The 15616-nt window shown below is 37.0% G+C and overlaps 1 protein-coding gene across 3 annotated transcripts in view; it reads left to right on the top strand.

Moving 5' to 3' along the window:
- CDYL (chromodomain Y like) overlaps positions 1-15278 on the top strand; it is a 106338-nt gene extending 91060 nt beyond the window's left edge. For 2 of the 3 annotated variants that reach the window (XM_039549628.1, XM_039549630.1), the window contains 5 exons: positions 3841-4097; positions 4693-4865; positions 7858-8068; positions 12227-12370; positions 13406-15278. In XM_039549628.1, coding sequence (XP_039405562.1) covers positions 3841-4097; positions 4693-4865; positions 7858-8068; positions 12227-12370; positions 13406-13564 — 944 coding nt within the window. In that variant the 3' untranslated portion in view covers positions 13565-15278. Of the gene's footprint in view, positions 1-3840; positions 4098-4692; positions 4866-7857; positions 8069-8952; positions 9548-12226; positions 12371-13405 lie in introns of those variants that run through there. The other variant, XR_005601494.1, reaches the window with a different exon arrangement.
- The last annotated feature ends 338 nt before the right edge of the window (positions 15279-15616 follow it).

Raw genomic sequence — 15616 nt, 5'->3', positions numbered from 1 at the left:
GAACTTGCCACCAAGAAATACTTTGGAAGACAAACCCATAGTGGTTTCAAAAGTAAATTGGACAATCCCATGGGGAAGAAGAATTTAATTACATGGGGTTTGGAGCAGCCTATGATTCTGGGCATGCAAATTTTTGTAATTGCTAAGTATCTAGTGGCTGCAGTTAAAGAAAATACTCAGACAGTATTGTTCACACCTCCCATGTTCTTGTGCTTGTTCCTTAGGCATCTATGCTAAGCCTTTCAGAAACAGCATACTCTCTCAGTCAAACCTTTGAATTAAGAGCACCAACACGTGTACCCAAAGAAGCATGCAAAAAAAGCTTGGCTGGTTTTAGAACATCTCTTTGGATGTGTCCCAGTATTGTTGCAGGGAGGGGAGTATTTGTATTCAAGGTTTGCTATGTAAGCTAAACTGAACTTCTCAGTAATAGTGAGGCATGAGTATCTTTGAGAGGTGCTCAGGATTTTAATTTTGGATTGTTGTGAAGTTGAGTGTAACTTGTTTTGTTTTTAACAAAAACATCTTTGTGATGCCCCTTTTCCAAAACCAACCAGTGTTTTGTGTCTGTCTTCCTTTGGATAAGACCAGTTCCTTTCTTATCTGTTGCTCATAGCTTTAGTTTTTTTCCCTCCGAGGGCAGTTGCATGAAATTGCTGACTGTTACCAGGTTTTGGTCAGCAGCTGCAAGACAAAGTAGTCCTCTTAACTTCCTTTTGCATCTGTATAGTGAAGCTTTGGCTTTGTCCAGTAGTAGTACTGTCTTCAGCTCTGAGATCACATTGTTAACAGTTTGCAGGTGGAAAGGTTTTTATATAACTATAAGCTGGTTTTTTATGCCTTAAACAGTTCTTCATTAGTTGACAATATTCAGGGTAAACTGCCTTTCTTCCAAGTCCTTACTTATTTTTGGAAGCTCAGTTTGAAAGGAGAGAGCTGTGATGTTTTATCTGTGATATACCATCTCCATTAATGTCTCAAAATGCAGAACTGCTTCTGGTTTGTTACAAAACGCTATTTTAAAATATTAAAATATAGTTGTAATTATCCTGAAGATAAATAACCTTAATGCAAAGTTTTCATGTGAGGAAATCTATGCCAATACAGTTAACTCTCAATTGCACTTTTTTATTTTTGTCCCTATTTGCTGCGACACGTGTTCAAGACTGAGCAGCAAAACCACCTTTGCCTGTGTACTTACAAATGAAGTATTGCTTTATGTCTCTGAGTTGTCTCTTCACTTCCAAGGACCAAATGCCAAGAGAAATAGGCCCTGTGCTGTCAGGTATACAGGGTCCCAAACTTCCACTGGTAATGACAAACATTAACAAACATGTTTTAACTCTTTCAGTGCCGTTTTCTGATCTGTGCTGGCTGGCTGAGTCTCCCTGTGCAGAGTTACGGTTTCTAAAGCTGACAGATTTTTTATTCCAGTCTAAGTATCCTAGAAGTGTGTTTACATGATTGGAAAGAGGAGACTTCTTCCTCTGAATTGCAGCTGTCCCATGCTTGTGGTTTGAAACTCCCAACTATTGATAAGTGTAGACAGGGTTTATATAATAAATCAGAAGGTCTCTTGCTAGTTCAGTAAGCACAAAAATTGGCCTGTGGTGTTTACATCTTGATCTCTGTTGCCAGAAGTTTTGTCTCTCAAAGTATATAATCATTGCCTCTTGCATCTCAAAAGTAATTTTCTGGTATTTGCGTATGTCTTTGTAAGTATGAGTCGTGGGAAAATACAGGCTCAAAGGTCTTGCACAAGTTTACTGACTCCTTGTTTTGGCTTAGTCTGGTCTGTGCTTCTCTCCCAGTTCTCCACATTTTTTACTATGGCTAGGACAAAAGACGTAAAAAACTTTGATCAGGGCTTAAAAATCAGAGGCGATTTCAGTTGTTTAAATTTACATTTCCTATGGAAAACCAAGCCAGTGATACCTTTTCATCTTGTGTTCCTAATGAAATATGGGGCAACATTGGTGTTCCTGCAAATTCCCTTTGAAGAGAATTCTTTTAAAGGAATGTAATTGCCATAATATGGTTTACAGGGGGAAAAAATTGAAAGCATTCCTCATCAAATTAATATTTAGTATACACCGATTTTTTATTTATTCTACTGAAATGAAAAAAGAATTCTATAAGCCATAGAAAATTTGGGAATAAATGTGACATTTTTGTGACAATATAGTCATTTTCCGTTTCATTTTGTTCATCTTTGTCTCTAAAACTGATCACAAACTGAATACAGTTTCTTACTCTTCACTTTAAACAACTAAAAAATTCTGAGTTGTCTTTAATTTCTTCACAAAAAGTGAGATGGTGAGAGGATTAAATCACTAATACAACAAGGAAGACCTTAAAAAGTAGAATAAAATCTTTTTATTGTATAGATCCTTAAATAGACAACTTGCCTCATTAATCATAAAGTATTAATAATAAAATATTTATTTTAAAATATTTGATATAAAAACTTCATTTATATCCAGAGACAGTCTCTGCAATATAAGTAGGAAAATGTATAATGTTCTAAATTTTAATTAAATTTAGTATCTTTTCTTATTGTGTCTCTCATACTTCATATGTGTCAAAGTAAGCAGCACTTGAATACAGTGGAAATATCGAGATATTGGATATTTGTGTTACTTAAGTGAGCCTCTTTAAAGTCTTCATTGGGCCCACAAGTATTTGAAATATGTTGTAGTTAAAATTTGAAATAATTTAATTTTAAAATATAACTTTTTCAGAAAGGTATGACAAATTACAATAATATTAATAGCTTACTTATACATGGTATAACTCTACTTCTTAAGACATCGTATGCATGATGTTCTGAAGTACCCATTCGTGAGATATGGGCAGTGGCTTTCCCAGAAGATTTTAGTCTCAGAGCTCAATTTTCAAGAAAAGTCTTTCAAAACTTTACTGTCTTGGACTCTAACACACCTTCCCAATATTTTTAACCCTCCTGTCCTATGCACACTCCATTACTTTAGTATGACAAATTCTGTGAAGATTTCGCATGGAGGCCTAAACATGCATTATAGATCCAGTATGTTCTCCTGTTTTCTCTAATGAATGGTAATTATTTGGTATTATGTTTCTAATGAGGACTACAGAAAAACCTGTCCCTTCTGTGACATTAGGAATGGCCTGTTTACTTGTATGCCTTCAAACTCTCTCTGTGTAAGGGACTGGGAACAAGACCAGCAAAACTTAATTGTCTATTTGCCAATTCCAATAGCAAAAAATGTTTAACATGAGAAGATCTCATTGTCTATGAATCCATTAAAATATCCCCCACTGCATGGGTCTTGTGATCCTCTCAAAGAAGGATGGTCTGTATTTCTTCATTTCCATTTTTCTTTAAAGACTATTATACTTTTTATGGTCTTGTCAATCAAGTTCTTTATTTGGTTTCTTCTAAGTGTCTTTTTCTTCTTTACAATAACTTCTGATGTTTGAAACAAAAGGCTTTTGCTTTGTCTTAGCAATGTTGATGCTGTTAAATGACTTTAAAATGTTGGAAAGGGAGAAAGCAGACTGTTAACCTACTGAAGTGTGTTGGTATTAGGAACCTTAAATATACTTTTCTCCCCCTGTTGTATATGACAGTTGGTCTGTTTGGCTTGTTCTAAATGTATATTCTCAAAATCATAAAATTAATTTCTCAAATCCCTTTGTCACTTCAATTCTGCACTGTGCACAGTGTCTATTTCAGTAACTTCCAGGGGACTGAGTTTCATGTTTACTGTGTGTTCTATATGAGTTGCATGTTTTCATGTGTTTAGTAGGGATTTTGAGATGCTAATCAAACGTAATTATTCTTGTTTAAACTATTTCCAGGTACACCCACCTTTATGGAAGCATTAGCAGCCAATGGTACAACCAATATCCAGACATCTGTAGCAGGAGTGACAGCCAGCAAACGAAGGTTCATTGATGACAGGAGGGATCAACCATTTGATAAAAGGCTACGTTTCAGCGTGAGACAAACGGAGAGTGCGTACCGGTACAGAGACATTGTTGTCAGGAAACAAGATGGATTCACACACATTTTGCTATCAACGAAATCATCTGAAAATAATTCATTAAATCCAGAGGTCAGAACAATTCTGATTTTGGGAGGGGAAGGGGATTTGAAGTACTTGCCTCATTTCTGCCTGTTATTCAGGCACAAATGTACATAAAACATGATACAGGTTCTTACTTGCGAGATGTTATATGTACAGTTGACTTTGTGTGTAATTCATTTGCATTTAAGAACTCTTATCTGACCATGTTGATGTGTATTGGCTTTTTTAAGATGTGCAGTGATTTACAAAGTGCAACTTGAAAAAAGATTTAGCCTCAATTAAGGTTCTTTTTTTTTCTGTACTGGTTGCATATGCCATCTGCTGTCCAAATTACAGAAATGCTGAATGAATGCTTTAGTTACAGATTACATCTAATAGATCTTTCCTTAATGATTTAATTATCTTTGTCTAATTACATTTTTGAAATGCAAAGCTTCTAATACGTTAACTTCCTTTTTTTTGGATAATGAAGAAAGTTAACTTTTCTAATATGATGGTTGAGTGGATCCTAAGGAAAAATTAAAGATGTTGAAGGGTCTCATGGGGGGAGGAAGGGAAAAGAACAACATGCTACTTTGTAATGATGGATTAAAATTATTCTTATGAAATTTTTATTTTTCAGGTAATGAAGGAAGTCCAAAGTGCACTGAACACAGCAGCTGCAGATGACAGTAAACTTGTGCTGTTCAGTGCAGTTGGTAGCATTTTCTGCTGTGGTCTTGATTTTATTTATTTCATACGACGTTTAACAGATGATAGAAAAAAGGAAAGCACTAAGATGGCAGAAGCTATTAGGTATGTATGATTATCTTCAGTCATCTGGTGGGTGTTCTTCATCGTGTGGCCTGGCTTGTTCTATCTTTATTTCAAAAACCTCTTATTCAAAAAGATCTCAGACATTTACCTGTTACATTATAGCGTGCAGCACTTCTTTATGCTCCCTGTGCCTTTCTATTTGGGTTGTCATTTCATGCATTTTTAATTTTAAAATCTAACTGTGAATACTGGGAGTATTGTAATACTCCTCCAGTTAAAACCAATATTAAAATACTCCAATAGCCATAGGGTTTCAGGAAAACAAATTCAATACACCAAAATTCAAGATGTGTATTGAATGAGTAAATTGATGTAGTACATTCAGAGCAGTGGAATGATGGATATTTTAGAGGAGTAGACTAATACTGGTGATCATCATCCCAACACTACGTACCAAACCTAACATTTGAACAAAATAAGCTGAACTACTACTAAGTAGAAGGAAATGTACGGGAAAAAAGTATCGATCTTGGAGACATGTTTTAACAGTACAAAAAGTACCTACCATTTGAGCACTGGTTTTGAGGTCCTTGTCTCTTGCATGCTTCCACAGTATCTATATTCTTTCGAGCCCTGTCTTCTGTTGTTGTTATCAATGGTCATGTTTCTAAAAAAAGGCCGTGGACATGTAAATCCTGTTTCATTGGAGGAACAGTTGATTCATAAATATGATCATAGTTGTTTTGATCAAAGGAAATTCTTCAGTCATTTCATGTAAAAGTTGCTCATGCAGTGACTTCAGATGTGGCCAGAAGCTCCTAGCACTGAGCTTCTAGCACTATTTTAATTTGGGCCCTTCCAGAAACTTGATTTTTCACCTAATATTCATTGTTAATAAAATGGGCAAAGGTAACTTAAAAGACCTATGAACACACCCCCTCCCTTTCAAATAAGGTATTTTTCATGTGGTAGATGGTTGTCTCTGGGATATTCAGACATGATTAAAATTAACTTAAGTCTCTGGATGGGATGTTTGTATGATGACTTGCATGAGATGGTTCCAGGTTTGGGTTTTGTTTTTTTGGGTTTTTTTTGCATTTAGCTATTTCGGTTCATTAGAATGAGGTAAGAAGCAGTGTGATAACCTTTAGTGCTGAATGCAATATAGTAAAATTGTCCTGTTTTGCAGAAATATGAAAATATGTAACACAGGGAGCAAACTTTTAAAATCACCTGTGTATGTATTCATACACACATGACTGTTTTTTCCTAAGAAGCTCTTGGAGGCATTACTGTTTGAGAACAGAGAAGCATCCATTTTTTGTGGGTACTGGAATGAATTGTCAATTTTGTTGACAATGAGGATGAGAATATGCATATGTCACTTAATAGCGTAGGACCCAGAGTATTATTACCAACCAAAAGAAGGGAGATGAGGAGGAGAAGTTTACAGGTGTGTGATATGTGGTAACAGATCTCTACTATATATGTTTGTACATCATTTTAAAAAGCAGATTTATTTGTTAAGAAAAGCTCCTCATGGAAAATCATTAATGCTTTGCCTGTCTTCATTTATACCTTATTGCTGTCACTTAAAAACACAGGTAAATACCTTACACCAATGCTATATGTGAGGACCAGGCAGGGCTGTGCCACAGTTGTGGTGCCCAGAGGTGAAGAAAGGCTGCAGACATATCTGGGAGAGCTGTGAGGCACATGAATGTACCAAAAGTGCCTTATCAGCTGATGCTTGTAGGGGGGTGTTAAATCTGCACCTGCTCAACTATGGTGATGTGTTGAGCTGGGAGCAATGCTAGGCTTTTACAGAATCAGAAGATGGCTGAGGTTGGAAGGGACGTTTGCAGGTCATCTTGTTCATCCTGCTCAAGCAAGGGCTCCTAGAGCAGGTTGGCCAGGACCATTTCCTGTTTTTTTTTAATATCTCCCAAGACTCAGAGTCCATGACCTTGCTGGCTGCTTGTTTGGTCACCCTCACAGTAAGAAAGGGTTTCCTAGTGTTCAGAGGGAACCTCCCATGTTTCAGTTTGTGCCCACTGCTTCAATAGCCACCACTGAAAAGAGCCTGGCTCTGTTCTCTTTGCATCGCCTTTCAGGTACTTACACACATTGATGACATCTCCCTGAGGAGAGCTGGGCTGAACAGGCCCAGCTCACTCAGTCCCTGGGTCACCTTGATGGCCCTTTGCTAGACCATCTGGAGTGTCTCCTTCACTGAGGAGCCCATAAGGACACTAGGGGTGAGCAGAGGGGCAGGATTGACTCCTACAACCTCCAGACAACATTCCTCCTAGAGCAGCACAGGATACCACTGGCCTGCTTTGCCACAAAGGCACACTGCTGCCTCAAGTTCAGCTTGGTGTCCACTGGGAACCCCAGCTCAATTTCTGCCAAGCTGCTTTCTGGCTTGGCTTCCAGCATACATTGGTGCCTGGGGTTGTTCCTCCCCAGGCACAGTGCTTTGCACTTCCCTTTATTGAGCTTTGGGAGGTTCCTGTCAGCTCATTTCTCCAGCCTGCCAAGGTCCCTCTGGATGGCAGCACAATCCTCTGGTGTATCAGCCTGGTTTTGTATCCTGACCAGACTTGCTGAGGATACGCTCTGTGCCATCAATCAAATCATCAGGGAAGCTGTTGAACAGTGCTGGAGCCATCACTGACCCTGAGGGGTGCAACACTTAAATTACTGGCCTGTGCTGTGAGTCACCACCCTCCGGGCCAGCCATTCAGACATTTTTCAGCCCACCTCACTGTCTGCTCATCCAGCTCATACCTCAACAGCTTGACTAGGAAACTCTTATGAGAGACAGTGCTGAAAGCCTCACTCTGAACTGTGTAGATGATATCCACCCCTCTCCCCTCATCCGCCAAATGACCACCTCATTGTGGAAGGTTATCAGGTTGGGTTTGAAAGTGATGTTATTGTGGAGATGAATTATTATGGAGTTTTCAAGGGCTGGTGTATTTTACACTCTCGATATATGTAGTGAGCACATGTTTCTGTTTCTCTTCAGGAATTTTGTGAATACTTTTATTCAGTTTAAGAAGCCTATCATTGTAGCAGTAAATGGCCCAGCCATTGGACTTGGAGCATCTATATTGCCTCTGTGTGACGTGGTTTGGGCCAACGAGAAGGCTTGGTTTCAGACACCATACACTACTTTTGGACAAAGTCCAGATGGATGTTCATCCCTTACATTCCCACGGATAATGGGCCTGGCTTCTGTAAGTAGCTTGCAGGGTAGGGGCTGGCAGCTTCACAATTCAGTTGTGATAATTTATCCAGTGTGATTTCAAGACTTTTTGCCTTGCTATGTTGTCTTTTTCTTAATTTTTTTCTTTCTCTCATGAAAACCTTTCATGAGAGGCCACCCTTTATAGCTTTTCTGCTCCATGCTCTTGCAACTTAGTCTGCACCTGCATGCACGGAACAGAAAGCAGGCACGGGGCTTAATCCCACCTTTGGCCCTAATGGTGTCAGAAGGGTGATGTCCTGTGTACCAAGACACACCTCCCCTGCTGTGCCTCGTGAGGAGCAGCCGTGGGTGTCTTGCATTCAGCACAGCACCAGTGTGACACTCGGTGTCACTGCACTGCACAGCGCTGTGGCACCAGCCAGAAGCAGTCTTTTGCCAGTATGCAAATCAGTATTTTGGCTTCCATGCACTCCTAATAAAAAACTATTTAAGAATCTCTTACTTACGTTGTTTTCAGTTGCTTAGTGGTTTTTCAAGCTGTGTTCTTTGAAAATTTAGACCTACATCCCATTCCAGTTTGGACAGTGTGAAACAAGTGCTTGTGGTCACACACCTTTTTTCCAAAATTGCTGTTTATTATAAAAGCCATTTTTTTCACTGTAGGTATTTATTAATTTAAAAATATGCATTTCAATATATTAAAACACCAGTTTTAGAAGATCTAATAGCTAATTGTGTCATGTCTGGATTTAGTTATTAGAAGAGAACAGAAAAGGTAACTAAAATAGATTAACAGTTATAAGAGTATCTTTAATATCTTAGCATGTTTCAAACTACTGATTGTTCCTTTCCCTTTTTATTTGGCCATCCATCTATTCATCCATCCATTCCATCCATCCTTGTCCTTTAAAGACTTGTGGTTGTTACTTTTCATTTCTTTAGAAGTTGTACAAAAAACATGAGCTCTTCCCTAGTGTACTCTTTCATGTGTGTTTGTGAATGCTCTCATTCTTAAATATAAAGATTTAAATTGAAAGCTTCCAGTGGTAACAATTCCATAATGATCAGTGAAAAAAGGGAAAGAAATCCACTGTTTTTTTACTATCCTTGGCTCTCTGCAGCATAGCAGTGTGTCAGTGGGACAAAGCTGAACTTTACTCAGCACATTTCATGAAATATGTCCAGAATCCATACTGAAGACTTTGATAAAGAGGCATGCTTTTTGTCTGTAAAAGAGAGAGAGAGCGAAGTCAGCAGGAAGATGTTATGAGTGAAATGCAAAACATTCAGGGGAAAAAAATATACAAAACAAAGAATTAAGGCCTCTGTATGCATCATAACATTTCCTACAAATGTATCAATTCAGCAGCAGTAGTGCCACCCCTAACTGTTGTTAAGCCAGACTTACAACGCAATGTTGTTAGCTGCAGCTATGTAAAAATCTTCCCTTGCAAGATTGCTGGAAATATCTTCCCTGTGGGGTCACTCACCTTCTGTGGGTGAGCAGGTGTGTATGTCATGGATGAGTTTCTTTTTTCACAAACATTTTCAGCTGTGGGCTCATTACAAGAAATTTGAAGCCCAAACTTTAGGATTCAAAACTGATACCATCTTAGAAACACCAAGAATTTTAGAAGTGTTCTTAAACTTGACTTCTGAGTTTTGTAAATAATCTGTAATAGACATTAAGGTGATGTCTGTATGGGGAGATGTTACTGTGTATTTGCCATGGAGTTCTTTCTCTGGCTGTCTGGTCTGAGATAGAAAGCACAGGAGCTGTGTGATCACACATCACACACTTGGTTTCCCTGCCTATCCCCAGCACACATGGCAGTATTTCTTATGCTTTTCTGTCAGTCACGAGGGATACACGTTTCCATAGTGCCTGTAGTCCACATCACAGCCAGGATCTAGGGTGGTTCAGAGGCCAGCTGCCTCCTGATCATAGTGCAAGAGAGCTGAAATGCTCCATGGCCCCTGGTGCCTGTGGGCTTGCACAGCAGGACCCTGGTGAGCCTCAAAGCCCTCACTGGAAGAGAGTCCCAGTGAAGTTCCTCTATGGAAGGAGACATTTTCTACTCCAAGTAGAAAATGAAGGTTGCTAATGAGAATCCTATATTAGTGAAGTATTTTTATCATCCTCATTTCTATTGCTGTAGTGTATTTCTTGGAAAGTCACCACGGAGTGTGTTAATTTTTACGGCAGGTACAAAGCATGATTACGATTAAAGCTTGTTCAGCAGTGGGTCTCCAGCATATGTTGTGTATAGATCAAAAGTGGAGATGCCAGAGCAAGACATTTCCCTTCAAAACCTGTCAAGTGAGAACATTAATGGGAATGCTCATTTCTTGTGAGACTTTATGCTAATGCTGTGTTACAGCTGGCATAAATAAGATAACTGCATCCTTCTTGCTTATGGTGTTTCATGTACAGGAGAACTCAGTGGTTGCAACTAAGTTGTAGGGGAAGAATGGTTTTCTAGCATTCATTTTTATCCTTGCAAAAATACATGTGAAGATAAATGTAGACCTGACCACCTGGCTTAAATGTTTGCCTTTCCTAGCTACTAGTTAGATTGACTTCACATTTTGATCTTTCATAGAAATGTTGTGGTTTTTTGAATTATTTTGGAAGAATGCTTTTTCCCCAACTGCATAGGAAAAAGGATTCCTTTTTTAGACAACCATGTGTACATCTCTGATTTTTAGCTAGTATTTCAGGTTATTACTATTCACACACATTCTGGAAAATGAGAAAGAATGGTTAATGAACCTTGTGTTTTTGATTTTGTGTTCACAGAAGGTAGAACTATAAGGTATAGAATTTGATCATAGTGCAAGAGATTCAGGTTTTCATAAACTAATATATGTGAATCACAGCTTTCCATAGTAACTGTGAAAGATGTGCTGATGGTAAAATCAAAGTAAAATGTGCTAGGAAACTGGTTGGGTTTTTCTTGCATTCCTAATGGACTGGCAGTCAGGAAGCAAACTGCCAGTAGAACCCAGACTTTGTATTTCATTACAAAGGAACTAATAAGAGACTGCAGAGTTTCCAAATTGCTTCATGTGTAAAATGGCAATACCAGGAACGTGGTACTACAGTAAATAATTATTTATTAAGTTAATAATTAATTATTTGACAACCTTAAATCAAAGTTGCTGAAATTAATAATTATTTGAGAGCCTGAAATCAAAGTTGCTGAAATAATTACCAAAATTTCCTGTATTAGAAAACATTTAAAAACTCAGAATTTTTCCCTCAAAAGTGTTATACCTGTCAGGTTTGTGTTTTAGAACAGCCTTATTTCCTATATTTCAAGAGGCAATAATGGGTTTGTTGTATTTTTCAGTGGGAATAAGTCATTAAGAATCAATAATACTGATTTTTTTTTTTTTTGAGGTAGGCTATTACTCTGACTTTTTAATTTCCACTGGCTGTTTTCATGCAAATGTCACTGCAAACAAAATTTAACTGTATAAGAAACTTCACTAATGCTAAAATTAAAGTGGTTGTAGGACAAAGCTTTAATGGGGAAATTGGTAAATAGTGAAGTGCATGATAATTACAAATCAAAAACATTTACAGAACTAGAGAGAGCATCTTGTTGCATAGAATATAGTACATGATTCTGTACCTTTAAACCATGTGCAAGTTCTTTTAAATACTGGGGGTTTTTAATAAGACTACTATATCAGATTCTGAAAGGATTTATGAGTTCAGTATTGGACTCTTGAAGAAAATGTGAATGTTTACTTTCTATGAATTTGGTCAGAAATTGGAATACATCATTATAAAGGGTAAGATGATGTATTCAGTGCTGTTGTACACATTTGCCAGGCATTATAATCTATTCCCACATAAACAGATAACCAAGTCAGCAATACTGCAAGAAAGCCAGAGCTGACAAACATTCACAGCCAGGAAATGACAAAAGACATTTTCACACTTAACCCTTAATCATAGACATCCACATTTCAATAACTACTGCCCTGGTACTGGTCAACAACATGGACCAACCAGCTGTAGGCCAGTATTCTTCTTTGTTTAATTAAAATTTGGAAGAGCTGTAATAAAACTATTTCAAAGAGTGCAGGCATTTTTCTTATTTGTTTTGAACATTTTTCCTTTGATGAGTTTTGTCTCATTACATTTCATACCAGAAGTAACTTTTTATCCCTTCAGGCCAATGAAATGTTGTTCAGTGGAAGGAAGTTGACAGCGCAGGAAGCTTGTGCCAAAGGACTCGTCTCCCAAGTGTTCTGGCCGGGAACATTCACACAGGAAGTAATGGTTCGAATTAAAGAACTTGTCACATGTAATTCAGTTGTAAGTTTCCTTTATCTTCTTGTATTTTTGTGATTAGATGAATAAGAATTAGTCTAAGTAGTATTAGACTGCATCTTTTTGTCCTTAAAAAAAAAAAAGAGCCTTTTCATGAAACAAGGACTGCATTATAGTACAGCAGTGGCTTTTGACAAATTTTTGTGTATCTTTCTCGTTTGGGGTTTTTTAGGGTTCTTTTTAAAGTTTCTATCTGACTCTTCTTAACTACAGTGTACTGTGGCATATGATAAGGAACATAAAGCAGCCTTGGATTTTTACAATATAATTTGGTATTAACAGAGTTGCTGAAGTCCACCTTAGTCTAATTGACAATATAAACAGTTGCCCCAACACCTGCAGAGAAACACAGCAATCTTGAGTTAGCTTGAATTGTAATGTAAGTTACCAAGGAAAAATAATACAGTCTTTGACATTATGCTGGACTTAGTTTTATGAGTAAAGCACAGTGGTTGTGTGGCAGTTGCACAAGATAGTATCAAATGGTGGTAATTTTAACTTTCTTACAAGAAAAAGTGCAGCACAAATTAACTGTTCTGTGCATTAGAAAATTTGGATTTTAAAAGCAAATTATTCATTTTCTAAACAGAACAAACAAATGAGATTTTTTTTTCAGTGTATTTTAAGTGCTCGAGAAATCAAGATTGGCCCAGTTATTAGAGCAGTTTGGGATAATAGTATTATGATTAGCCTTCACCAATAAGGTCTTGCATTTTTCTGTAGTTGTAAAACCATGGCTTTTTTTCATAGTTATTTTATGATTTTCATTATTTTCACACTTTCATGCACTTTTAAATTGTACTGGTATAAGGTAAAGGAAATTTTGTGTGATGCTAGAAGAAAGATGACTATGAGAAACATTTCTTACAGTCATAGTATGTCCATGAATTGATAAGCTTAAGTTGATAATCAGCTTCAGGATTCATCCATATAAACCTGTTATCCACCCATAGAAGCACATGTGGTGCTCAGTGCTTAGGCAGTACTAACCCAACTCCCGCTTTTTTAATTCTGGCCTAGGTACTTGAAGAATCCAAAGCTTTAGTACGTAACATCATGAAGGTGGACTTGGAACAAGCAAACGAAAAGGAGTGTGAAGTTTTGAAGAAAATCTGGGGCTCAGCACAAGGGATGGACTCAATGTTAAAATATCTGCAGAACAGAATTGATGAATTCTGATGAGATGCCCATTGACACTGGAATTGTATTTCTTGGACATCAGGGCAAGCAAAATATGCCCATTTAAAAAAACCTTATATAAACTAACCCCTTGCTCAGCTTGGGAACAGGAGTGGACACACACCCCCTCCCCTTTTATTGTCAAGGGGTTTAAAAGTACTGTATCACTTAAATTTGAACAAAACTCCTTTCTCCCTGATTGTTACATGCAGATATATACACACACAAGTGTATGTGTGTGCATGTATCTATATATGTCTTTTATATATATATATAAATGTAATATGTGTGAGAGTGTGTATGTAGACACACACAAGCTAAAAAACAATAGAGTGCACTACCAAACATCTCTTTAAAAGCTCTAGTTTTTGTTATCTTTGGCTAGTACTGTATCAAATAGAGAATGAATTAAAAAGTGAATGGTGTTGCATTATTTTCTGTGTGGCAGGGAAGTCTGGAATAATGCTTTTCTTTTTCATGAGAATACAGAATTGAAACGGGTATTAGCCAGCCCTTGCTTTCTCTGTCCAACGAGTCAGCTTAAAGAAAAGGCACTGTCTCAGAAGAAGGTTGAAATACCTCAAGTCATGGAACATTCTAAAATTTTAGGGCAACTAAACCCTACTATGCTTAAATCACACATACCCCAAAAAGAGAGTGTGCTCAGGATTAATGCTAAGGAAACACTCTGTTATTTTTTGGGGAGGAGGTATAGAGGGCTGGGAGGAAGGGGCAGGAATATGTCTGATTCTTACCCAGAAAGCATGAAGAAACCACTGTCTCTTAGGGAAAGGGAATGAGGGAGAGCTAGAGGGAAATGGAAGGGGGAAGGAAAACAAAACCAACACAAAAGCTTGTTTTGCAGTATTAGTGAATCACTGAATATCTTATGTATGAATATCCTAAGTTATAAGTTAGTTTTAGTGGGTTTTTAAAAATCCTCTCTGGGTTGTTCTTTTTTTGTTTGGTTTTTTTGTTTGTTTATTTTGGTTGGTTTTTTTTTTAAATAACTACGTAAGTGCTTCTGTTGCTGGGTGAAAATACTACTTTATATACAGTTTGGGTTTTGTTTTTGGTTCTTTTTTTCCTATTTGCTGGTTTAATTGATGTATTACACCAAAAATGCATTTTATGTTCATAAATTTTAGGTTCACTTAGAATATATTATTTAATAAGTTAAAACTCTTTTGGCACACTATTAAGTAAAAAAAAAAAAAAACCTCTTTAAAAAAAAAAAACTACCTTATATTAGATGTTTAATGTTCTTTGTCTATGCTTTTTTATTATTTGAAATATACACTATATGCAGTATGGTGTAAAAGAGTGCCCTGTGTAAATAGATCTATTTTGCATTCCTTTCAGGAGTGGTTATTGATTCCTGACTGCAGATATCTATTATTACTTGGGTATCTGTGCTTGCAATCTTATTGAATGTATTATGAAGAATGAAAAAGAAATCAAACCTTATTTTTGTACAGTTTTGAACTTTTTACTTGGAACTGACCCACCTCCCCTTCCCAGTGGAGAGCTGTACAGTGTGTAAATCTGCCTTTACCTTGGATTGGTACAGTATTTTTGCATCTGTGGGACCTACTTCTTTGTTCTAGTAGTTTGAACTATATATAAACTGTACAATCTGTAAAGTTTTTATAGAATAAATATTCAGCTGTGAAAACTGGTTAAATAAAACTAATATTTCTTAACACATTTTAAATGTGGTTCTCTCAGAGAGTTGTCTTTTTCAAAGACATTTCCATTCTAATTTTAAAGTAAACTTGCTGGAACAGATCTTGTAAATTAGATGCTTTAATACTTATGTTTTATTTTGTTTAAAAATCTCCTAATTTCCTTCAAATTAAAACTTGAATATTAATTTATTGGTGCAAATTTTACAGAAGTTTTCTCTTACAGGAGGTAGATGGGGAAAGAAAAGAGGGAATTATTCTACTTTTAATTATTTTGTTAGAGTTCAAATGAATGTTCAGTAAACGTTTCTTTGCAATCTCTTACAAATAGACTGTTTTCCTTACAATAGTGGGGGTTAAGTTAGAA

This window comes from Corvus cornix, chromosome 2 (assembly GCF_000738735.6).
Source record: "Corvus cornix cornix isolate S_Up_H32 chromosome 2, ASM73873v5, whole genome shotgun sequence".
NCBI classification, from domain to species: Eukaryota; Metazoa; Chordata; class Aves; order Passeriformes; family Corvidae; genus Corvus; species Corvus cornix.
Note: the sequence above shows the minus strand (reverse complement) of the source record. Positions and strands in the feature narration are given on the sequence as shown.